Here is a 22,667-nt window from a genome sequence, read left to right as displayed (position 1 = left end):
ATAATAAAAACTCTTAAACTGCATAGTACATCTAAGAACTGGGAAAATTTACTTACTGCAAGATCTAACAGGCAAATGGATTCAGGAGCATCTGTCTCTAGTCTTGATGTTTCTTGGGGCAAGTGAAAAATTTGTTTTAGCCATCTGCGCACTGGGGGGAATGCTGACATCAAGATCCACTGCAAACAAAGCCACACGAGGTGCTGGAGACTACCATTGTGCATTCGAACGGCACCTATGCAAAAACAAAGTTGTAGGAAGTTAATACCTGCATCCTAGTTGGGAAGACTTGTATCTGATCGAAGCCAGATTTCGTTAAATGAAAAGTAGAGTTTTAGTATATATATCACACTGAAGGAGCTTCCTAGCAGTCTCTTCCCATCTTTTTGCCTCCATCTAAGCTGGAAATAAGCATTTTAAAAATAAGACATAGCACAAAGTGATTTCAGCATCTATTTATATTATATAAATATCTTCTGAAGAAGCAGCATCCACTTCATGGAGTGCATAAGCTAAGTGTATTATGGAGATAACATTTCCACTGAAATGCATAAGGATTTTAAATTTTAGCCTCTTCATTTCGAGGCAGCAGATTAAACTAATGTATTAAACCGGAGTACTGCAGTTTTTCTAGTTCTGTAATGCTCGTGAAATCTCTGTCTTCAGCAAAGTTAAAATAACTTGAACACAGTTTCTAACTTAAAGCCAGACTTTTTTTTGGCAATTATGTTTTTGCACTTATTTCCTTATCAGGGAAGATCTGCAGAGGCTGCATGCAATACACACAGACTTTCGTTGTTTTAAAACACATAACAAAAAACACCATAAATAAACTGCTTATGAGAGGTTGTGGTAGTATAAGCTTTTAGTTATTTAAGATAAAGGACTGTAAGCCTTATTGTCTAAAATTACCTAAGAGAGTTAGGTAGTATGCACAACAGATTTAACAGCCTAAAAGTTTCTAAAAATTATCAGCCAGGTAAAAAACTACTAGTACTCTAACCTTATTACACCAAAATTCAAAGCCAGACTTCATCATCAAGTCAAGTTCCAAAAAGGAGAAGTTTTTACTAGTTTGCAACTCCTCCTAAAGTTACTTTTTTTGTGTGCTCATAAGCCTGTATTCATAGGTCACATAGGAAGACAGACCTGCCTTCCCATTGACGCTTACCGATGTCCAAACACAAAGAGCTAAACAGGCAGCAGCAAATGAAAACGGATCAGAACAGACTAGAGAACACAGAAAGGATAGAAGTAGGGAAGTATGTGACAGATTCTTAAGAACCAAGCATAACAATACTGCTTCTCAGCAACATGTTACAGCATAAATTGAAACTCCTTACATATTCACTCCTCTTTTGGAGTGATTAGGGCCATACTAGCTGTTCAGTGTTGCTATCTGTCTCTTACTGCAATACGAAGTATTTCTAGAAGAACCTCTGGTACAGACAGTCATGTTTATGCTGAGTTTCAGAGAGTAACACCTCTTACCAACATCATATTTATGAAGTTCTGCTAGCGCTGGTGCTTGTGTACTGACATTTCCGATATCCTCTGTACCAAGGAAAGACCTCTCTCTGGAAACTCCACTCTTGAAGAGATGATCAAACAGTGCAGATGAACCACTTTTGTTTGCCAAAGATTCCACTACCTTTGTCAGGAAGTCTTCCTTGCCGTGGCTCAATTTCAGCAGCATATGACCTAGAAAACAGAAACATCACATAGATAAAGAGTGAACTTCACTAAGGAAAGTAATATTTGATACAGTGGGCTGTATCAAATATTACTTTCAGAAATTCAGAAATTACTTACAGAAATACCTATTTTATCACTGAGTCCTTACTATAACAAAAAGATGAGCTGATCTGCATTGAACGTGGCGACAAAGTTGTTTACCTTTAAAGCTTCCACACTGACAGATCATTTGGAGTAGAGATCTCTGATCTTCTGCCCACTGAGGGGGAGTTTTAGGAGAAAACTGGGGAGTGGAAGAAAAGTTCATTTAATCTTTTGAATTTTTATTCAAATCTAACACTTCCCTAAAATAATATCTGGCTAATGTACCTTGTAGCTCTTAGTCGGTGAGACAGAGAACTTATCAGACAACGGAGTGGAATGTTTCACTTCTGATACTACAGCTGGTGACAGATCGTTTCTGAAGGCAAGACTTCCCTCTTCATCATTCTCTCCGAGTTCCTGACTCACTGCATCCAACATTTCCCTCACGGTTTCAACAGATACCGGCAGCTAGAAAGTTATTTGAAAGGCAAGTCATGATTGCATTCTTCCTCAGAGGAGGAGACTACGTTTTGATCTCTGGTTGAACAATTCACAAGGTTTTCATTACAGAAACACTGTTTTCTCAGCAAAGCTCTAAATTTTTTCGGGATTTCGGAATGGATGCCTCAGCTTTGCCCCCTTCTTACTTGTCCTGGTTTCGGTTAGAACAGAATTAATTTTCTTCCTAGTAGCTGGTGGAATGCTGTGTTTTGGCTTAGGATGAGAAGAGTGCTGATAACACCCCGATGCTTTAATTGTTGCAGAGCAGTGCTTATACTAAGCCAAGGACATCTCAGCCTTTTGCTCTGTCCTGCCAACGGGCAGGCTGGGGGTGCAGTAAGAGCTGGGAAGGGACAGACCCAGGACAGGTGACCCAAACTAGCCAAAGGGGTATTCCATACCATCTGACGTCATGCTAAACAATATATAGGGGTGGCTAGCCGGGGGGAGGGGGCCGGACTGCTCGGGGTGAGGCTGGGCATCGGTCAGCGAGTGGTGAGCAATTGCATTGTGCATCACTTGTTTGTACATATTATTATTATTTCCCTATTATCACCATTGTATTATTATTGTTATTATTGTTATTATTATTTTGTTATTATTATTTTCCTGTCTTATTAAACTGTCTTTATCTCAACTCACGGGCTTCACTTTCCATTTCTCTCTCCCGTCCCAGAGAGGGAGGGGGGAGGGTGAGTGAATGGCTGCGTGGTGTTTAACTGCCGGCCGGGTTAAACCACGACAGTCTTTTTGGCGCCCAACGTGGGGCCCGAAAGGTTGAGATAACGGCAGATCTGACCAGAGTGTGTTAAACTAAAACTGGTGTAAGGATTAGACCTGCATAATAGTCACTTGTCATAATGCTGATTGCTTTAATCTCAACTCTGCTGCGCCTGTTTTCCAAATTGAGTATTATAGTACATTATTTTCCGTATTTGCTCTCTGTCGTGTTGTTTATCCTCTCCGGGCCCTGGTTTCAGATCATTATGGTACTGTGTGTTGTAGCAATGGCTTATGAGACGATGAAATATGTGGTCATGACTCTAACTTGTTATTTGTATTCAGTAACATCGTCGACTCTGTACTTTGGAAACTGTATCTTGGAAACTATTAGCAATTATACCTATTGTTTTTTTCCATTATGGAGTCAATCTGTGGAGGGGAAAGGGGAGGATATTTTTCCTTACTTGCTTACTCTCCCTTTCTCCTTCACCACCCCTGTATCCTCCTGGATCACTTTGCCTTCCTCCTTCACCACCCTCTTATCCCCTGAGCTTGTCACAATAGCTCTCCAAGATATTGAATATTCTTGGGATACTCAGAATACCATAGTCTTGTTGTTCTGCCTCCTGAATGCACTTCAGGTTCTGCTTAAAGTTAAACAATTACTTAGGAAGCTCATCCGGAGATCTGCCCGGAGGCAGTATAGTTGTGGGTGGCAGGGAGTATGGGTGGATATGGGCAGGCATCTAGAGCAGTTGGCACCCCCAGTGTGTTGGAAATTCACCCCTGAACAATGGCAAAATCCTCAAAAACTGGCAGAATGCTTGAAAAAAAGGTGTCATGATTCTGGCAGTTCCAAAGTAACACAAATCATTGTAACATGCTGGGGCCTGGCTCATGCCTATCGAGCTGCCATTGATACTGCTATCAACTTAGTGACAGACCCTGCGGCCACTCCAAGCCCTGTGACAGATCCAACGGCCACTGTGACCCCTACGGTGGACTCTGCAGCTGCTCCAGTCCCAGTTCCTGCAGCCACTCCAGTCCCAGCTCCTGCAGCCGCTCCAGTCCCAGCTCCTGCAGCCGCTCCAGTTCCAGCTCCGGCTGCTACTCCAGTCCCAGTTCCTGCAACTGCTCCAGTTCCAGCTCCTGCAGCCGCTCCAGTCCCAGCTCCTGCAGCCGCTCCAGTTCCAGCTCCGGCTGCTACTCCAGTCCCAGTTCCTGCAACTGCTCCAGTTCCAGCTCCTGCAGCCGCTCCAGTCCCAGTTCCTGCAACTGCTCCAGCTCCAGCTCCTGAAGCCGCTCCAGCTCCAGCTCCTGCAACTGCTCCAGCTACAGCTCCTGAAGCCGCTACAGCTCCTGTGGCTGTGTCAGAGAAACGAGCTGTAGCAGTGCAAGTTGACCCTGCAGAGGGTATTCCAACCCCTGTAACGGGGTCAGAGAAACGAGCTATAGCAGTACAAGTTGACCCTGCAGAGGGTATTCCAACCTCTGTGGCAGACCCTGTAACAAAGTCAGAGAAACGAGCAGTAGCAGTGCAAGCTGCCCCTGTAGAGAAGGTGAAAAAATGGTATAGAGAGTCAGGTCGTTTAGAACGCAGAGAGTCTTCTGCCAATCCAGGTAAGGCTTCTGCCAAAACTAGGTATAGAGATGACGAAGATGACGACGATGCTGGGCCATCAAGGATTCAGGAGGAGGAAGATGAGGATGTCGAAAAATCAACAGTAACTACCCGAAGCCTAAACGAGCGCGAGCTACGAGATGTGCGAAAAGATTTTGGTCGCTGTATAGGTGAGCAGCTTGTCACCTGGCTGCTCCGGTGCTGGGACTCTGGAGCCAATTGTGTGGAATTAGACGGCAGGGAAGCCAAGCGGCTGGGATCCCTTGCTCGAGACGCCGGCATTGACAAAGCAATTGCAGATGGAGCACAATCCACCAGCCTCTGGAGGCGTCTCCTCTCAGCTGTGAGGGAAAGGTATCCCTTCAAGGAAGAACTTTTATGTCTACCAGGCAAGTGGACCACTATGGAGAAGGGAATCCAGTACCTGAGGGAATTAGCCGTACGGGAAGTGATTTATGAGGATCCAGACCTCAGACAAACATCCAAAGACCCAGATGAAGTCAAGTGTACACGACCCATGTGGCGGAAGTTTGTACGGAGTGCACCATCATCATATGCCAGCTCATTGGCAATAATGGCCTGGAAAGAGGATGAGGAACCCACAGTGGATGAAGTGGCTAAACAACTCCGGCAGTACGAAGAAAGTCTCTCCTCTTCCTTACAGGCCTGCGTCTCAGCTGTGGAGAAACTTTCTGAAAAGGTTCACCAACTTGAAGAGAATCTATCTTCCTCCCCACCTGAACCAACCAGTGTCCAACGACCGAAAGAGAACACGTGGGAGAAAACACTTTCTGAAAAGGTTCACCAACTTGAAGAGAGATTATTCTCCTCTGTACCTGTACAGAGCAGTGTCTCAGCTATCAGGGGTAGGCGTTCATCTACACAAGGAAGACAATATGGTGGGTACTCACCCCGTGCCACCCTGTGGTTTTACTTACGAGACCATGGAGAGGACATGAGAAAATGGGATGGAAAATCTACCGCGACCCTAGAGGCACGGGTACGTGAGTTGCAAAAGAAAACAATCAGGAAAAAAGGATTCTCTGAAAAGTTTGCTGCTCCAACTTCCAGCAGACAGTCCTTCAAACACAGAAACGAAGAAGATTCTGACCAGGATTAGGGGGGCCCTGCCTCCAGCCAGGGGGAGGAAAGGGACAATCGAGTTTATTGGACTGTGTGGATTCGATGGCCTGGCACGTCACACGCACAGAAGTATAAGGCTTTAGTAGACACCGGTGCACAATGTACTATAATGCCATCAAGCTATAAAGGACCAGAGCCCATCTATATTTGTGGAGTGACAGGGGGATCTCAGCAATTGACTGTATTGGAGGCTGAAGTAAGTCTGACTGGGAATGAGTGGGAAAAGCACCGCATTGTGACTGGCCCGGAGGCTCCATGTATCCTTGGCATAGACTATCTTAGAAGAGGATATTGCAAGGACCCAAAAGGGTTCCGGTGGGCTTTTGGTATAGCTGCCTTAGAGACAGAGGGCATTAAACAATTATCTACCTTGCCTGGTCTCTCAGAGGACCCTTCTGTTGTGGGGTTGCTGAGGGTCGAAGAACAGCAAATGCCAATCGCTACCACAACTGTGCACCGGCGGCAATATCGCACTAACCGAGACTCCCTGATTCCCATCCATAAGCTAATTCGTCAATTGGAGAGCCAAGGAGTGATCAGCAAGACCCATTCACCTTTCAATAGTCCCATATGGCCAGTGCGAAAGTCTAATGGCGAGTGGAGACTAACAGTGGACTATCGTGGCCTGAACGAAGTGACGCCACCACTGAGTGCTGCAGTGCCGGACATGCTGGAACTTCAGTACGAACTTGAGTCGAAGGCAGCCAAGTGGTACGCCACAATTGATATCGCTAATGCATTTTTCTCCATCCATCTAGCAGCAGAGTGCAGGCCACAATTTGCCTTCACTTGGAGGGGAGTCCAATATACTTGGAATCGGCTGCCCCAGGGGTGGAAACACAGCCCTATCATTTGCCATGGGCTGATCCAGTCTGCGCTAGAGCAGGGGGAAGCTCCTGAACACCTGCAGTACATCGATGACATTATTGTGTGGGGTGACACAGCAGAGGAAGTTTTCGAGAAAGGGAAGAAAATAGTCCAAATCCTTCTGAAAGCCGGTTTTGCCATAAAACAAAATAAAGTCAAAGGACCTGCATGAGAGATCCAGTTTTTAGGAATAAAATGGCAAGATGGACGTCGTCAAATCCCAATGGATGTGATCAACAAAATAACAGCTATGTCTCCACCAACTAACAAAAAAGAAACACAGACTTTTCTAGGTGTTGTGGGGTTTTGGAGAATGCACATCCCAAATTACAGTCTGATTGTAAACCCGCTCTACCAAGTAACCCGTAAGAAGAATGAGTTTGAATGGGGCCCTGAACAGCGACAAGCCTTTGAACAAATCAAGCAGGAAATAGTCCATGCAGTAGCCCTTGGGCCAGTTCGAACAGGACCAGATGTAAAGAATGTGCTCTACACTGCAGCCGGGGAGAATGGCCCCACCTGGAGCCTCTGGCAGAAAGAACCTGGGGAAACTCGAGGTCGGCCTCTGGGGTTTTGGAGTCGGGGATACAGAGGATCTGAGGCCCGCTATACTCCAACTGAAAAGGAGATATTGGCAGCATATGAAGGAGTTCGATCTGCTTCGGAGGTGGTCGGTACTGAAGCGCAGCTCCTCCTAGCACCCCGATTGCCGGTACTAGGCTGGATGTTCAAGGGAAGGGTCCCCTCTACGCATCATGCAACTGATGCTACATGGAGCAAGTGGGTTGCACTGATTACTCAGCGGGCTCGAATAGGAAACCCCAGTCGCCCAGGAATATTGGAAGTGATCATGGACTGGCCAGAAGGCAAATACTTTGGGATATCATCAGAGGAGGAGGTGGGTCGTGCTGAAGAAGCCCCGCTGTACAACCAGTTACCAGAGAATGAAAAGAAATATGCCCTGTTCACTGATGGGTCCTGTCGTATTGTGGGGAAGCATCGGAGATGGAAGGCTGCTGTATGGAGTCCTACGCAACGAGTTGCAGAAGCTGCTGAGGGAGAAGGTGAATCGAGTCAGTTTGCAGAAGTGAAAGCCATTCAGCTGGCTTTAGACATTGCTGAACGAGAAAAATGGCCAGTTCTCTATCTCTACACCGATTCATGGATGGTAGCAAATGCCCTGTGGGGATGGTTACAGCAATGGAAGCAAAACAACTGGCAGCGTAGGGGCAAACCCATCTGGGCTGCTGCATTGTGGCAAGATATTGCTGCTCGCGTAGAGAACCTGGCTGTGAAAGTACGCCACGTAGATGCTCATGTGCCCAAGAATCGGGCTACTGAAGAACATCAAAACAACCAGCAGGTGGATCAGGCTGCTAAGATTGAAGTAGCTCAGGTGGACCTGGATTGGCAGCATAAAGGTGAGTTATTTATAGCCCGATGGGCCCATGACACCTCAGGCCATCAAGGTAGAGATGCAACATACAGATGGGCTCGTGATCAAGGGGTGGACTTGACCATGGACGCTATAGCACAGGTTATTCATGACTGTGAAACATGTGCTGCAGTCAAGCAAGCCAAACGGTCAAAGCCTCTTTGGTATGGAGGACGGTGGCTGAAATATAAATATGGAGAGGCCTGGCAGATTGATTACATCACACTCCCTCAAACTCGCAATGGCAAGCACCACGTACTTACAATGGTGGAAGCAACCACCGGATGGCTGGAAACATATCCTGTGCCTCATGCCACCGCCCGGAACACCATCCTGGGCCTTGAAAAGCAAGTCCTATGGCGACATGGCACCCCAGAAAGAATAGAGTCAGACAATGGGACTCACTTCCGAAACAACCTTATAGACACTTGGGCCAAAGAACATGGTATTGAATGGGTGTATCACATCCCCTATCATGCACCAGCCTCCGGGAAAGTTGAACGATACAATGGCCTGTTAAAGACTACCTTGAAAGCAATGGGCGCTGGGACGTTCAAAAACTGGGATACGCATTTGGCAAAGGCCACCTGGTTAGTCAATACTAGGGGATCTACCAACCGAGCTGGACCTGCCCAATCAAACCTGTTACGTACTGTAGATGGGGATAAAGTTCCTGTAGTGCATGTAAAAAATATGCTGGGTAAAACAGTCTGGGCTACTCCTGCCTCAGGAAAAGGCAAACCTATTCGTGGAATTGTTTTCGCTCAGGGACCGGGATACACTTGGTGGGTGATGCAAAAGAACGGAGAGGTCCGGTGTGTACCTCAAGGAGATATAATACTGGGTGAGAATAGCCCATGAAATGAATTGTACCATGTTAATTAGTATATTATACTGTATGTTATCACTACCATGATTACTATAGGTGACTAATTAGAATGTATGGAAAAGAGTGTAACCTGAGCATGACATAAATGGTATGGAATAAGGGGTGGATAGATGTCCTGGTTTCAGTTAGAACAGAATTAATTTTCTTCCTAGTAGCTGGTGGAATGCTGTGTTTTGGCTTAGGATGAGAAGAGTGCTGATAACACCCCAATGCTTTAATTGTTGCAGAGCAGTGCTTATACTAAGCCAAGGACATCTCAGCCTTTTGCTCTGTCCTGCCAACGGGCAGGCTGGGGGTGCAGTAAGAGCTGGGAAGGGACAGACCCCGGACAGGTGACCCAAACTAGCCAAAGGGGTATTCCATACCATCTGACGTCATGCTAAACAATATATAGGGGTGGCTAGCCGGGGGGAGGGGGCCGGACTGCTCGGGGTGAGGCTGGGCATTGGTCAGCGAGTGGTGAGCAATTGCATTGTGCATCACTTGTTTGTACATATTATTATTATTTCCCTATTATCACCATTGTATTATTATTGTTATTATTGTTATTATTATTTTGTTATTATTATTTTCCTGTCTTATTAAACTGTCTTTATCTCAACTCACGGGCTTCACTTTCCATTTCTCTCCCCCGTCCCAGAGAGGGAGGGGGGAGGGTGAGTGAATGGCTGCGTGGTGTTTAACTGCCGGCCGGGTTAAACCACGACATTACTTTTACACTGTGAGTGTAAATATATGTGGTTTGATCCTGCTAGGATCTATTTCTTTAGTCATCCTCAAGAACTGAGTTCACAAGTCATCAGAATTCCTTATAACATACACCTGATTGTTTTATACCGTTGAGTTCTGTTCATGCATACCTGTTTTATTTTTCCCTTTTCTATTGAAAATGCAGTTGCTCAGGAATTCCTGATGGTACTGTGTTACCAACTACACGTGTTTGTTTTTTCCTTTTTATACTAGTGACTTACACAGATTTTATGTAATTACATCATAGCAAGCAAAATTTCCTTTCCTGTTTATGGAAAACTGGTTGCTTCAAAACATCTTTCCAGTGTCATCAATAAAGGCTATGTTATTAAGACTTGTATCAGCTCTCTTCAATGAGTGTTTGAGATGGATGGAAAAGCAGCAAGGCAGCCTTTCTTCCCTATGCTTCTACCTGTGCCTATGTAAATACTTCCTTATCCTGATTTAAAGGAGACACACACCTAACCTATGTATGCACTTTAGTTATTAGGTTTAAGACAGAAACTGCAGTTTGCTTCGTAATGAACAACTTGGTTCTTCTGGCTGTTTTCTGAATCGGCACAGTCAGGAGGTTTTCCTAAAGAAAATACCTTGTCTGAGTTTAAAATGCGTACCTTCCTACCACATCTTTCTCTCTTGTTTTCAATGTAATGCGGCTTTCACCTCAAGCCTATAGTTTAGTGCTAGGTAAGGTCTTTTTGATTGTTATTATTTGTTATTATTGTATGTAGTTATTCAGTGCAGTAACAGTTCAGTAGCTGAATGCAGTCCTTACTGTGTTCATGACGAGAAGCCCTCTTCCCCCCCAAAAAAAAGTTTATATAACTAGCCTGATAACACCGTTGGGATTTCGGACTGTGCCATGGGTTCGGGAGACCACTCTCAGCAATACTTCCTTTAAATTGTAATTCAGTTCTTCTAGTTTTTTCATGCTCCGCTGACCGTATGCGCAGCCCTACTGTGGGTGGAAACAGCCCCTGACCCCAAGGGGTATGGCCTGCCTTGTGTGGTTATATCCCAGAACGTGGCAGCCTCGTTTGCACCTCCTCCAGGCTCCGCAGTAACCCTGTGGCCCGAACTCCATGGTTTTTGCTGTGTTTCCACGTTCTTGATCATGAAGACTGCGCTATCGTGCAGTAGCACCAAGGTGGTGGTCTCTGTGTCATTAACAGGAGTGTAAGTGTTTCAGACCCCACTACGTAGCACTAAGAGCATCCAAGGGTTCCGGGGTTCAAAGCCTGCTCCGTCACAGAAATATTTCAGAAGGATGGGGCTGCTACAGGCCAGGTAGTCCAAACATTTGCTCAAGGCAGGTCTACCTTCAAAGCTGCCCCAACAGCAAAAGTCATACCCAGCCAAGTTTTGAGTATCTCCAAGGGAGATCTCACAAGCCTCTGTAGGCAATATGTCACAGTGTTCAATCACCCTCCAGGTGTTGGTGGTTTGTTTTTTTTTTCTGTATTCTTATTATTGCAGTCCTGTCTCCAGTGGTGGGTTGCCCAAATTCACACTGCTCCCTCGGGAGTTGTCTTCAGAGTGGACTATCATTGAAATAATACCCATGGAGTTTGTCATCAAGGGCATTATGAAAAGCAGCGCAAAACAGGGAGGGAGCTAGCAATTAGACAATTAACCTGGACAATTGCCGGTCTAGTGTTGAAGCTGACTTCCTGGCCTGTCAGCATTATAAATATTTCACCTAGCTGGACATGCTTTCTTTAAAGAGGCTGAGTTTATTATTGTTGTTTGAACCGTGACCCCTACTAGGTCTCTCAAAGAAGGCTGTGGGCCTGGGATTTCGGAATGGATGCCTCAGCTTTGCCCCCTTCTTACTGCATGGGATCAATCATGCACGAGGAAGAGAGATTCCTTTTGAAGCTCCTGCTTAGAATAACAGTAGGGAGCGCTTCAGAAAGCCCAATGGATGTAGCTGTAGGGGGAAGGAGCTGAGCCTAAAGCCTTCCTGCCTCCAGCAGCGGCAAATCCTGAGCTCAGTTCCCACCAAGGTATCAAAACATGTAGTGAGCCAAGCTGAGTGTGGTCTAGTTGTAAGGTTAGCAATGAATATGGTCAACTGCTGTCCTGCCGGGCGGGCTACCCTCCTGGTGCTGCAACCAGTGGGGACAACACGGTGCCAATTCCACAGAGATGCTGACCAGCGTCAAGGCGCTTGACCTGGTCTGCATGAAGGCAATTTCACATCACGAAAAGCAAAGATTTCCTCCAGTGACTCCCGAGCCAGCTCTCAGGTTCTCCTCTGCACCAGCGCTAAGACTTTTAATCCTCAGCCTGGCAGGTGTTGACAAACTTTGTAATCCTCGTCATTTAAAAAGAAGAGGGGAAAAAAATGTTGTTTCTTCTTATGGAATTAAAGCCAATGTGTAAAGAAATCCCCATTAATAGGGCAAATAATAAAACAGAGGGTTAACTCCGGCAGGGTGTCAGGTGGCTGCTGCTTACAGAAACAAGGTGGATACTTTATTATTATTTTTTTTTTTTTATAAAGGCGGGAGGAGTTGTGGAGATGTGGGTAGTGCTTAGGTCCAGCAGGAAACTTGTGCATGTCAGTGGGAGGCTAGAGACTGAGGAGGGGATGAATTTTTAACGCAGCCTGTCCACAGAGATATCACACCATTTGGGGACAGCCCAGTGGCCTCCATTTGACCAAAGTGCCTGGAACTTGCAGAAAAGCGAGAGGGGCACACCTCCAGCAAGCCGCGGGGCAACCGCCTTACGGCTTACAAAATTAAATCAATCAATCCAAAAGAATAAGTTACAGCTCGTGTCTCAAACTCTGCAGCCTGCGCGTCTTCAGGGCTGCTCCCAGCTACTTTCTGAGGGACCCTTTGCAAACTCAGTTCCTAAAGCCCTGTCAGGGAGCCCCAGCGGCCGCCCCGCGCATGCGTCACAGCCTCGCCCCTCCCCTCCCCGCACTGTGGCAACGGCTCCTGCGCATTCAGCGGGGGCGTGCGCAGTGTGCGCAGTGTGCGTAGCGCGCTGCGTGCGCGGCGTTCCTAGGGCGCGGCCGGTGCCCCGCCTGGAGCTGTTTGTTTGTGCCGCTGCGGCGGCGCGGCGCGGCACGGGAGCGGAGCGGAGCGGAGCGGAGCCCGGCCGGGCTCGGCGCTGCTGCGGTCGCCATGTTGAGGCGCAGCAAGGCCGAGGTGGAGCGCTGTGTCGCCTCCGTGCAGGCCTCTGCGGCTTCTCGGAGAGAGGTGAGCGAGGCCTCGCCGCTTCCCTTGGCCGGCGGGGGGGGAGGCGGAGGGGGTCCCGGTGGGGTCCCGGTGGGGTCCCGGGTGGGGTGGGGGGCTAGGGGGGTGGCCGGCGTCGTGAGGGGAGGGTTGGGGCTGCCCCTGCCCCTGCCCCTGCCCCTGCCCCTGCCCCGCGGCGCCTCACGGACAGGAGGGGTTTTATAGCAGGGCTTTCCTCGGGGCCGGAGCGAGGGAGAGGTACTTTCCTTCACAAAGGAAGCACCGCGCCGCCTTCAAGTTTCAGTGTCCTTTCCGTGCGGCGCCGTGGAGGTTTCTGGCCGGCCGCTCGCTGAAGCGACAGCGCCGAGCGAGGGGGGCTGGGGGCGCACAGCTCCGCTCCCTGTCAGCCAGCGGGCCCGGGGGTGACAAACGCCACCCGTGCCCATTTTAGCTGGGAAACGCTCAGCCGCCTGATGCGATTCAGCGGGCCCTAATCCTGAAAGATCCCGGCCTGCCGCTCGGAGTTGCTTTGAAGCGGCGTGAATGTGCCCGAGCTAAGCGTGATCCGGTAGGGACTGCGTGCAGGGGCTGTGCCTTTGGTTGGTGCCTTTCCCAGCAGCAGCAGCAGCAGCAGCAGCAAAGCTGTCCTGTGACTTTGTGGGTTCGACTTGGGCACTGTTTGGGCTAGACAGCGTCAAGTGCATCGCCGCCAGGTGCACAGATACGTTCCCACAGTGTTGATACTCCCCGGTGGCCTCGACACAAAATATTTCCTCTCCTCTTCTTGTGCTCAAGGCCACCGGACGCGTTTAGTTTTGACTTTCGAGCGATGCTTACAGCTGACTGTGTAGCACAGTCCACCGAGGGAATAGTTACTGGTTTCCTTGTTGTGTTGATTTCGGAGGGAAGGGTCTGCCAAGGCTGCAAGCGTTTCTTTTGAGGTTGCTTTTCATCCCTGTCCGCAAGGCGTCAAGCGTGAGTCCGCTCTGGCGTGTCAGTGATACCTGAAAAGATGGACCGAAAACGCGGAGGCCTGTTTTCATTGAAATTCACTTAAAGTTTTACATAGATCACTTGGGGGTGGGGGAGGGGTGGGGAGTAGCAATTTGAGTGTATTTCGAATGCAGACCGTTGATTCATGTTTTGCGTCGTTGGGCCTAACTACCTCCAGTAGTTTGGAGTTCACAGACAAAACCTGCTTTTTGATCCGATGTTGGGAGCTCGGATTTGAAATACATATTTAAAAATAGCTTCTACCTTGAAGTTTTTGCTTGTGACTTTGTAGTTCTCTAGCTCTTTCCTTTGACTCATTTCCTCCTGCCCGTGCTTCTCCCATCTTGCCCTCTTGCTTGCTCAGTTTTCTGTTTTGCTTTTTCTCGCTTTCGTTTCCTTGTTTTATTCCTCCTTAAATACCTTTCATCTTTCATCCCCAGAACAAGTGTGTTCAAGCTATCTCAGACTGATGACATCAGAAATAAATTACTGTATTGATGCATTTTGTATATAAACTGAGAGTAGGTGGGATTTCTTAGGTGGGAAGAAAACATTTTACCTATATTGAAACAGTTGTGAGTGATATGTACTAGACCAGGACTAAGTACCATCTTTTTTGTTTACTCTGTCAGATTTTAGGGGTTCTTTTTGCAACATTGTTACATTGGGGGAAAAAAACAGGCTGTACTTTAAATGTAGCAGACTCTCTTCTTCTACTTCTTCTACACTCTTCAGTAAGAAGTGGTTGTGAAATGTCACAAGTATTAAGGCTTGTTGCTTGCTTCACCAGTAACCTCAATTTCACGTTTGTAGCCTTGGCCAGTTACAGGAAAAACATTGTTTTCCAAATCCCACATCTTTCAAAAACAAAACTTTGGTTATGAGGAGCGGACTGGAGCTGATAACTAGTTATCAAAGTCAGTCTCTCAAAAAGTATCAGAAGGGTCTTCCTATGCAATTACTTTGAAAGTGTTGTACATCTAAAATGTGCTTGTTGTGTGTTTTCCGTTCAGAAATCGTTGAAAGGATTCCAGTTCGCTAAGCTGTATTTTGAAATAAAGGAATATGAACTTGCTAAAAGGTAATACGCGTTGCTGTATTCTGCTATTCTGTTCTCTAAAGTACTTTAGAAAAGCTAAGTGAATATGAAGTAGACTGGAGAAATCAAGATCACTATCATGCTGCTTTCCAGTAGCAGTAGATGTGGGTATCAAGTGCTGTTTAAATCTTTATAAAACAGCAACTTAGATAATTAGTTGCGTGATATTGAAAAACTTGCTGTTTGAAATGGCTTTTATTCCATTGTATTATGAAGCAATTACAGTTACAGTTTCTTTCTCTTTTTTTTTTTTTTTTTTTTTTTTTTTTTTTTTTTTTTTTTTTTTTTTTTTTAATAAATACCAATACTTGGTGGCAAATAAGTAGCGTCTGTACATGTAAAAATAATGTTCTGTACTTTAAGGTCCAGACCAGGTATCTGGAACCAACCATGACTGCATTTCCTGTATCACATGTTAAATTCCTGCCCCGCTTCCGTGGACACTGGGGGGGGGCGGGGGAGGACAGAGGGACTCGTATTATTGAGGAATATTGATCCTTTTTTTCCTGCTCCATAGGTATATATTTACATACCTCAGTGTGCAAAAGAGAGATGCGAGAGCACACAGATTTCTTGGACAAATTTATGAAGCTGAGGACAACATAGAAGAAGCTTTTGGATGTTACAGGGTAAGTACTCCACCGACCTCCGATGTCCTGCTTTAATCCATTGTAAAGGGACTTTTAAAATCATTCTGTTCTGGACTTTTCTTAAATGCATAGAAGAAAACATGTTTGTGGAAAAAGTGTAATATGTATGCTTTCTGTTGCCAAAGGTGTATATGACGTACTGCAGAGGGGATTCTTCATTTGATGTGTTTTGCTTCATCAGTATTTTTTTTTAAGATGATTCTTTTGTGACCTAGACTGGGTCTTTGTGCTAGCTGCTACTAAATTCTTTCCATATCTTACATTGCCCTTTGGATTAGGGAATTTGACAGCAGTGACAGATTCTTAGCAAGGGCTCAGGTGACAGCAGTAATCTAGTTGCTACTGGAAGACTAGACCTAGGGTGTTTTCTAGTTGTTCGTATTTATTGCTTTTTTGGGGGGTTTTGTTTGGGGGGGTGTGAGATGGGGCAGGGCGAACATAATTGACATTTATTTATATGATTGCCCAATGAAAAATTCACCATCAGAATGCCTTTGTTCAGGTTTTGGGGAGGGAGAGGATGTGCTCAAAAGTTTTGCTGCCAATACATCCCAGCTTGTCGTAGGGTGTGACTTAATTATATATTTCTTCAAAAATGTCTATATGGAGTTAGACTAAAGGTACGTAAGAGTCCAGCTGCCTGCGTATAGCTGGTGGTGGGGGCAGAGTAGCTGGCTTCTGCGTTTTTTCCCTTGGAAATTCTTTCTTTTCTGAATTTTTGCTCTTTTGAGTTGCAGCAGATGTATCTGGGTGCTGTAGACTAGTGATGCATTTAGCAACTGAGGTCTTTCTTAACTCATTCAAAAAGTATTTACTAATAGATCTGTCTAATTTGAATACCTGTGTCTTTTCAATGACTGTTATAATTTTCTTTCCCATTCTGTGTGGATTGCAAGATCAAGTTACCTTTTTTTTCCTGCCTTTTTTTCCGGTGTGCGTGCATGGGGAAAACTAGCGTTCTGTGGAGTTGAACCCAATGCAGAAAGATCTAGTACTGAAGATAGCGGAGTTACTGTGCAATAATGCCGTCACTGATGAAAGAGCAAAATACTGGGTTGAAAAATCTGCTAAGTTGTTTCCTGGAAGCCCTGCTGTTTACAAGTTGAAGGTAAATGCCAATTTCCAACCTCTGTTCTGTGACGTTCAGAAGCTTCTAGCGTCTGACTGGAGGAGCACTTTTCCCGTGTCATCTTCTGTAAAACTTCCTGGCTAAATTATTTTAGAATCTTGAGTATTAAATCTAATGGAATTAATATTCTTTAGATGTAATTCTTCTAGAATTTATTCTATTTTTCTAGATTTCCTATTCTTCTATTTAAAGAAATGTTAATTTCTCTGCCATTTGACACTTCGGTCTAGCTTTCAAGAAAACTGCAACTGCAGGCTTTCGTACACTTGTCAAGGTTTCAGGGTTGACAGTCTTCAAAAATGCAGGAAAATCATGTTAGTAGTCACATCCAAGAAGTTAAGACTAGGTAGGCAGTTCTCTATTTATTGTGTGACTGGCAGGAAGGTATCAGGCCTGAGAACTCAGACTTCCTTGCCCTCTATGCTGCTTGTTTGTTTTCTAAATTTGGATTAAATAGAGCAGAAAGTAAGGAATGCTCTAACTCTCGATTGCTGCGTAAAAGCCTTCAGTCGCACAGTCTGACTTTTGCACAGGTATTAGTTTTGTGTAACACAGCAGCAATGACACTTAGTCTTAAGATGTTTGTTTTAGACAGGCTATTCTGTGGCAGGGTATGCTGCCTTTGAACCAAATGGTTTCACAAGCTGAACATGCCATCCATAAGAGAAAAATTCTGATTTTTTTTCCCTATTTTAAATGTTTGAGTGTTTCATTAAGCTTCGTAATAACTGGAAGCTTTTCAGCTTTAATAGTTTAAGTAATGTAGTTTGTGTGGTGGAGGCAAGAGTTGTCTGTTAATGTAGTTGTTGAAAAGGCCCACATGCAAGATGAAATATTAATGTGTTGCCTTCATGTTCAATAGGAGCAGTTGCTGGATTGTAAAGCACCATCGCTAGCGGAACTTCATAAATATGATGTTGGTAAGAGGCGTTACTCTCTGAAACTCAGCATAAACATGACTGTCTGTACCAGAGGTTCTTCTAGAAATACTTCGTATTGCAGTAAGAAGACAGATAGCAACACTGAACAGCTAGTATGGCCCTAATCACTCCAAAAGAGGAGTGAATATGTAAGGAGTTCCAATTTATGCTGTAACATGTTGCTGAGAAGCAGTATTGTTATGCTTGGTTCTTAAGAATCTGTCACATACTTCCCTACTTCTATCCTTTCTGTGTTCTCTAGTCTGTTCTGATCTGTTTTCATTTGCTGCTGCCTGTTTAGCTCTTTGTGTTTGGACATCGGTAAGCGTCAATGGGAAGGCAGGTCTGTCTTCCTATGTGACCTATGAATACAGGCTCCGAATATGTTTCTAACCATCTAAGAATGAATTCAGCTCTGTAATAATGGCAGTGTCGGACTAATACTGGTTTGGAACAATGGGCAGTAATGTTTGTGTTATTGTCATTTGTGCCAAAGATGTACACTTGGGTCTTCAAGACAGAACAAGGGAGGACCAGGAATGACAAAAAGGAATTTGCATTGGGGCTATATGGGTGCTCACGCTCATTGCTAATGTAGTCGGTTAGGTAGGACTAAATATTCGAGCAAGAGGCGTATCTATTAGTATTTTTAGAGTCGAGTGTGAGGCAGCCTTTATCAGAAATGAAAGTGCTCAGGTTCCCTAAATGGTGGACTGGCTTCTCTTTATTCTAAACTAAATTCTTAACAGAGAAACTGTGACTATTGTACATCAATTCTCATTGTATACAACTAAATTCCTCTTAATTTACTCAGTAGCAATTTGTTAAATTGCAGTTCTGAAGTGTTTCACTCAACGGGAAATAGGAGAGGTCCAGGTCTATTCAGCAGTTAATCACTTTCCTGAAGCCATAACAAAAAGGAAACTTTGGCTACCTCATGTTTCAGTCCGTGCATAGATTGATTCAAACAAGTCATGGAACAAAACTTTGAGCATTTCTCCGTAATTCTTTAGGAGATTACTTTTTCATTTCAGTAAGTCTTGCTTTATGCTGGTCGCTGTAAACGCTTAAAATACACTTTCGCTGTTTTGGATAAGCAGTCTTTATTTATTTAAGACTATATTTTTAATGTAAAGTGTGTTCTTTTTCTCCACAGATAACACCTTACCATCCCATTTGGGTAAAAGTCAGAGTAATAGCGAACTGCAAGTCGCCCGTCAGAATCTCCAGGTAGGAACTGTAATGGCCTCAGACATTTTGTAATGATCAGTAATGTTACAAAGATTCTCACTTTTGACAGAGAATTCAGAAATTACTAACTATATCACTGTCATCATCCACCTCTTCCCCTAAATTAGTTCACTGACTTGGTAATGACATGGGTAGTGGTTAGATCCGATATTTGCTCTGCTGAAGGGAGTTTGAACACAGTGCTATTATTCCAAGAGTTGTGTCTTGTGATGCGGTGTTGGCATGGAGAGAAACACCTGCAAGCACTGCTTTTCCTGACAGCACCTGAAACTATGCTCTTCACTCTGGGCATTCAAGAGCACTTGCCCTCTTGACTTGATCTTCTGTGAAGACCATCCCTTCTGCCTTTACTTTTCTGCTGCTGGTGACTCCCAATAGTTTATCCACCAGCAGGCTTGGGCCACTAACTAAAGAGCTCCCAAACCTGCGTTGGTTTTATTCTGTAACAGCTTCTGTGCTTCTGCTAGATTTCCTGCTGGGACTGTCTTTTGCACCATCCAAGATGAAAAGAATTGTGCGTATCTTTTTTCTCACCACTTTCCTAGAGGTGCTTTCCACTAACTGAAGAAACAATACAGCAATCTAGTGTTTAGGGCACTGGACTCTTTTGTCTTACAGATAATAGCATTATCCAAAACTTCTGGAAACAAAATCCTACTTTTAATTGTCTATGCTGTTACTTGAACAGCCATGCAGAGTTGAATTCTGCATTTTGGAAGGCCAAGCAGTCCTGCCGCAAATCCAATTGAATGTAGATGGCCATTAGGATACTTCTAATTAGTCAGCTATTGTGTAACACTATAATTAAAAACAAAACCTAAGCATATCTGCAGAGGAAAGAATTCTAGTTCACTATAAATCGGTAATTTCATGTGTTTCGAAGGCGTTTCAACATTTTTTTTCCTTGGTATAGAGGGAGCGTTCAGCACAGGAGAAATATGCACTGGAACTTGAGAGACGAGAACGTGCTCTAGTTGAGCGAGAAAAATTGCTTCACAGATGTGAAGCAGCTTTCGCTGCAATAAAAGATGCTGATGAAGACGTTTAGGCAGTACTTGGAACTATGAAAAAAGTACAATAACTTACTTAGTGATTCTTATTGCTCCCCATACATTTTAACTTGCTTGTAGTTTTCTTAAGCCATCATATGTTTGCTGGATATAATGCTTATTTCTTTAAAGTGTTTGAAACCCCCAAATGAAAGATTTAGCATCAAAAGTGCCAAACTGTTGTTAGTGAGTTTGGTGTGGTTTCCAGTTCAGAATGGTGCAATGAATTGTGGGATGTGTAGGTACAGATTACTGTTGAAATTTGGGAAAACTAGATTAAAATGAAGCAGTTAACCACTGGGTTAGAGAGGTCAGTAAGACTGGTGCTTCCAGTATTTGCAGGTCTTCGGAACAGACTAGACAAACATTTGGCAGGAATGAAGTGATGCACTTTATTATGATACAGATGGTACCCGATTTGATAATGGAATTGGATGGTTTAGACATCCTGGCACCACCTACAATAGCCCTGTGGTCTGTGAAATTATTGCCAAATCCCTGAAGAACTGTGAAATTATTGTCAAAACCCCAAATATGCAAGCCTTATAAAGCATTGTGTAATGTGGTTTGGAGAAATTGAGAATATTAATTCTTTTTTATTTCCTCTCAAAACCTTTCACTTATAATTCTGCTGTCCCTGACTGTTTTGAAAGTTTATGGTCAATTTCAAGCCACCTTGCTCCTGTTCCATCCCAAGCTGGGCAAGCTTTTCCTAGGCTTGGTTAACTCTAAAGGTTTGGCCTTTTCAATGGAAGTAATTGAGCACTCCGTTTGGAGCCTATCTGTAGCATTTTCTTTGTTGATGAGATCATTTCTATATTTACCGCTTAAGTCCTTTTTGCAGCATGATAACAGTCTGAGAGTGAGGCTTACGAAAATGTAGTGGATGGTTGAATTCCTAGTGCAGAAGACAACACTTCTGAACAAAAAGCTATTTTCACATAGAAGATTCTCACGGTTTCTGAGAAATGGAATGTTACTTTCTGAAAACATTTGTTTTATACTCGGCTTCAAAGCCTCAGTGTTGTGTTTTTTTTCAGAATCTGCTGGAAAATATTTAATTATATTTCAAATTTCCAGTGAAGGGGAAAAAAGACACATTCCTTGGTTTCTTTTTCAAGGCACGCAGGTTTTTGACTGTTACAAGTAATTGTCGCTTCAATTTTCCTTTGTTGCAGTTTCTTTTGTCTGTTTTTGCTTATATTTTAATGGTATGTACTGGTATTAAATTATATTGTGGACTAATAATAACAACAAATATTAAAAGATTACTATCTTGAGTTTCACAATTATTTTTTTCCAATTCGATGAAATGTAGCACGTATTGGATACATTGCTGGACACTGCAGGACAGGTGTTTAAGTACAGGTGAACTAAAGCGTCTTAACTATCAGCAGTGAATAGTTAGAATATTTGAAAGATTCAAAAAAGGGAGAATTGGGCATATTTGTGGTTAAAATGGATGCTAAAAAAAAAAAAGAGCTAAGTGTAAACAAAAGCTTTGACATTTGTTTTCATTCACAATTCTTTCCCACACCTGACTTAACTGAGGAATGTACAAGAGGATCAATGAGAAGATCTAGGTATTTTCTGGAAAAAAAAAAAAAAAGATCCATAGGCTGTACACCATGGCTCCCATTTTCTTTATATTTCTTCTTAATATGTGGTGTGGATGTTGCTTTCTTCACTACTGGTGGTATGTGCAGATTGGACCATGAAGAATTACAAATTTGATCTTTGAAAGTTTGTCCTGTTTTTTAACACTGAAATGGAACTTAGTTGGGAATTATTTCTAAAAAGACTCTCTTGTTAATTACGTTTTAAAATTTGATATTTCTCTAGCAGCATGAGACAAAAATGAGCCAACTGAGAGAAACCTTGAGAAAAATGACTGATGAAAATAACGAACTGAGGTCATCGCTTAACTCTCTGAGGGAAAATAACGAATTGCTAAAAACCCAGGCAAGATTAATTATTTCCTGTTACTAGCTTTACGAGTTACAGTCAAGTAGTCAAGCAGTACAGTCAAGTTTATAAGTAGCTTTGCAAGTTACAGTCAACAATTTTAAATGTTTGAACAAGTTGTTTGCAAAATTGCTGATTTTGTTTCTTTAAGACAAGAATTGTGTGAATGGTTGTAAATACTTTCTGCTTCGTTTTCTAGTACATGAAATTTAGTCTCTCAGAGCTTTTGCAGTATTAAAGACTTTAGAGTTAGTTATTTTTGAAAGTGTTAATTAAAGGAGTATTTTCTCTGTTCTTAAAGGCACGCTGAGACAGTGGTTCACAAGAATACAAAGTTAAAGTTTTCTTCTCACTTGACTTAAATCTGACCTAAGTGCTGACAAGCAAATTGCTGCCTAAACTCTTTTGACCATTGCTCCTTCAGTGAATTGCAGTTCTGATGGTCTTGAGTATGATCAAAATCATCTGCTTCCTAGTCTCAGTAAAATCTTTCTTTCTCTTTCTCTTTTGTGCAAACTGAAGTATTCATAGAGGACTTACATGATGATCAGGATGCTTGTTGTATCCATAGAGTATGCTACTTATATTTAAATGGCGGTTATAGTTTGCCCCATATTGTTTTCTCACAGGTCATGCTCAGTAACAGTGTTATTTTCTGAAAACATTTGTTTTATGCTCAGCTTCAAAGCCTCAGTGTTGTTTTTTTTTTCAGAAT

General features: G+C 43.9%; 1 protein-coding gene across 2 annotated transcripts; it reads left to right on the top strand.

Moving 5' to 3' along the window:
• Positions 1 to 12,591: 12,591 nt before the first annotated feature.
• On the top strand, positions 12,592 to 20,876 carry LOC140002985 (RANBP2-like and GRIP domain-containing protein 8). 2 transcript variants are annotated; one of them, XM_072041401.1, is made up of 6 exons: positions 12,593 to 12,920; positions 14,903 to 14,970; positions 15,506 to 15,617; positions 16,594 to 16,746; positions 17,630 to 17,687; positions 18,844 to 20,876. In XM_072041401.1, exons 1-6 carry the CDS (start codon positions 12,846 to 12,848, stop codon positions 18,948 to 18,950), a joined length of 573 nt encoding a protein of 190 aa, XP_071897502.1. In that variant the 5' UTR covers positions 12,593 to 12,845; the 3' UTR covers positions 18,951 to 20,876. The 2 variants fall into 2 exon arrangements, with proteins under 2 accessions (XP_071897501.1, XP_071897502.1); XM_072041400.1 differs by lacking the exon at positions 18,844 to 20,876 and having other exon boundaries at positions 12,592 to 12,920; positions 17,630 to 17,852.
• The last annotated feature ends 1,791 nt before the right edge of the window (positions 20,877 to 22,667 follow it).

The sequence above is a fragment of the Anas platyrhynchos genome, chromosome 7 (assembly GCF_047663525.1).
Source record: "Anas platyrhynchos isolate ZD024472 breed Pekin duck chromosome 7, IASCAAS_PekinDuck_T2T, whole genome shotgun sequence".
NCBI lineage: Eukaryota > Metazoa > Chordata > Aves > Anseriformes > Anatidae > Anas > Anas platyrhynchos.
Note: the sequence above shows the minus strand (reverse complement) of the source record. Positions and strands in the feature narration are given on the sequence as shown.

Excerpts from the sequence above, each read along its gene's own strand:
- LOC140002985 (XM_072041400.1), top strand. The coding sequence starts at position 12,846 with ATGTTGAGGCGCAGCAAGGCCGAGGTGGAGCGCTGTGTCGCCTCCGTG. Across the intron at positions 14,971-15,505 it reads GAATATGAACTTGCTAAAAG|GTATATATTTACATACCTCA; the intron begins GTAATACGCGTT and ends CCTGCTCCATAG. Across the intron at positions 16,747-17,629 it reads CTGCTGTTTACAAGTTGAAG|GAGCAGTTGCTGGATTGTAA; the intron begins GTAAATGCCAAT and ends CATGTTCAATAG.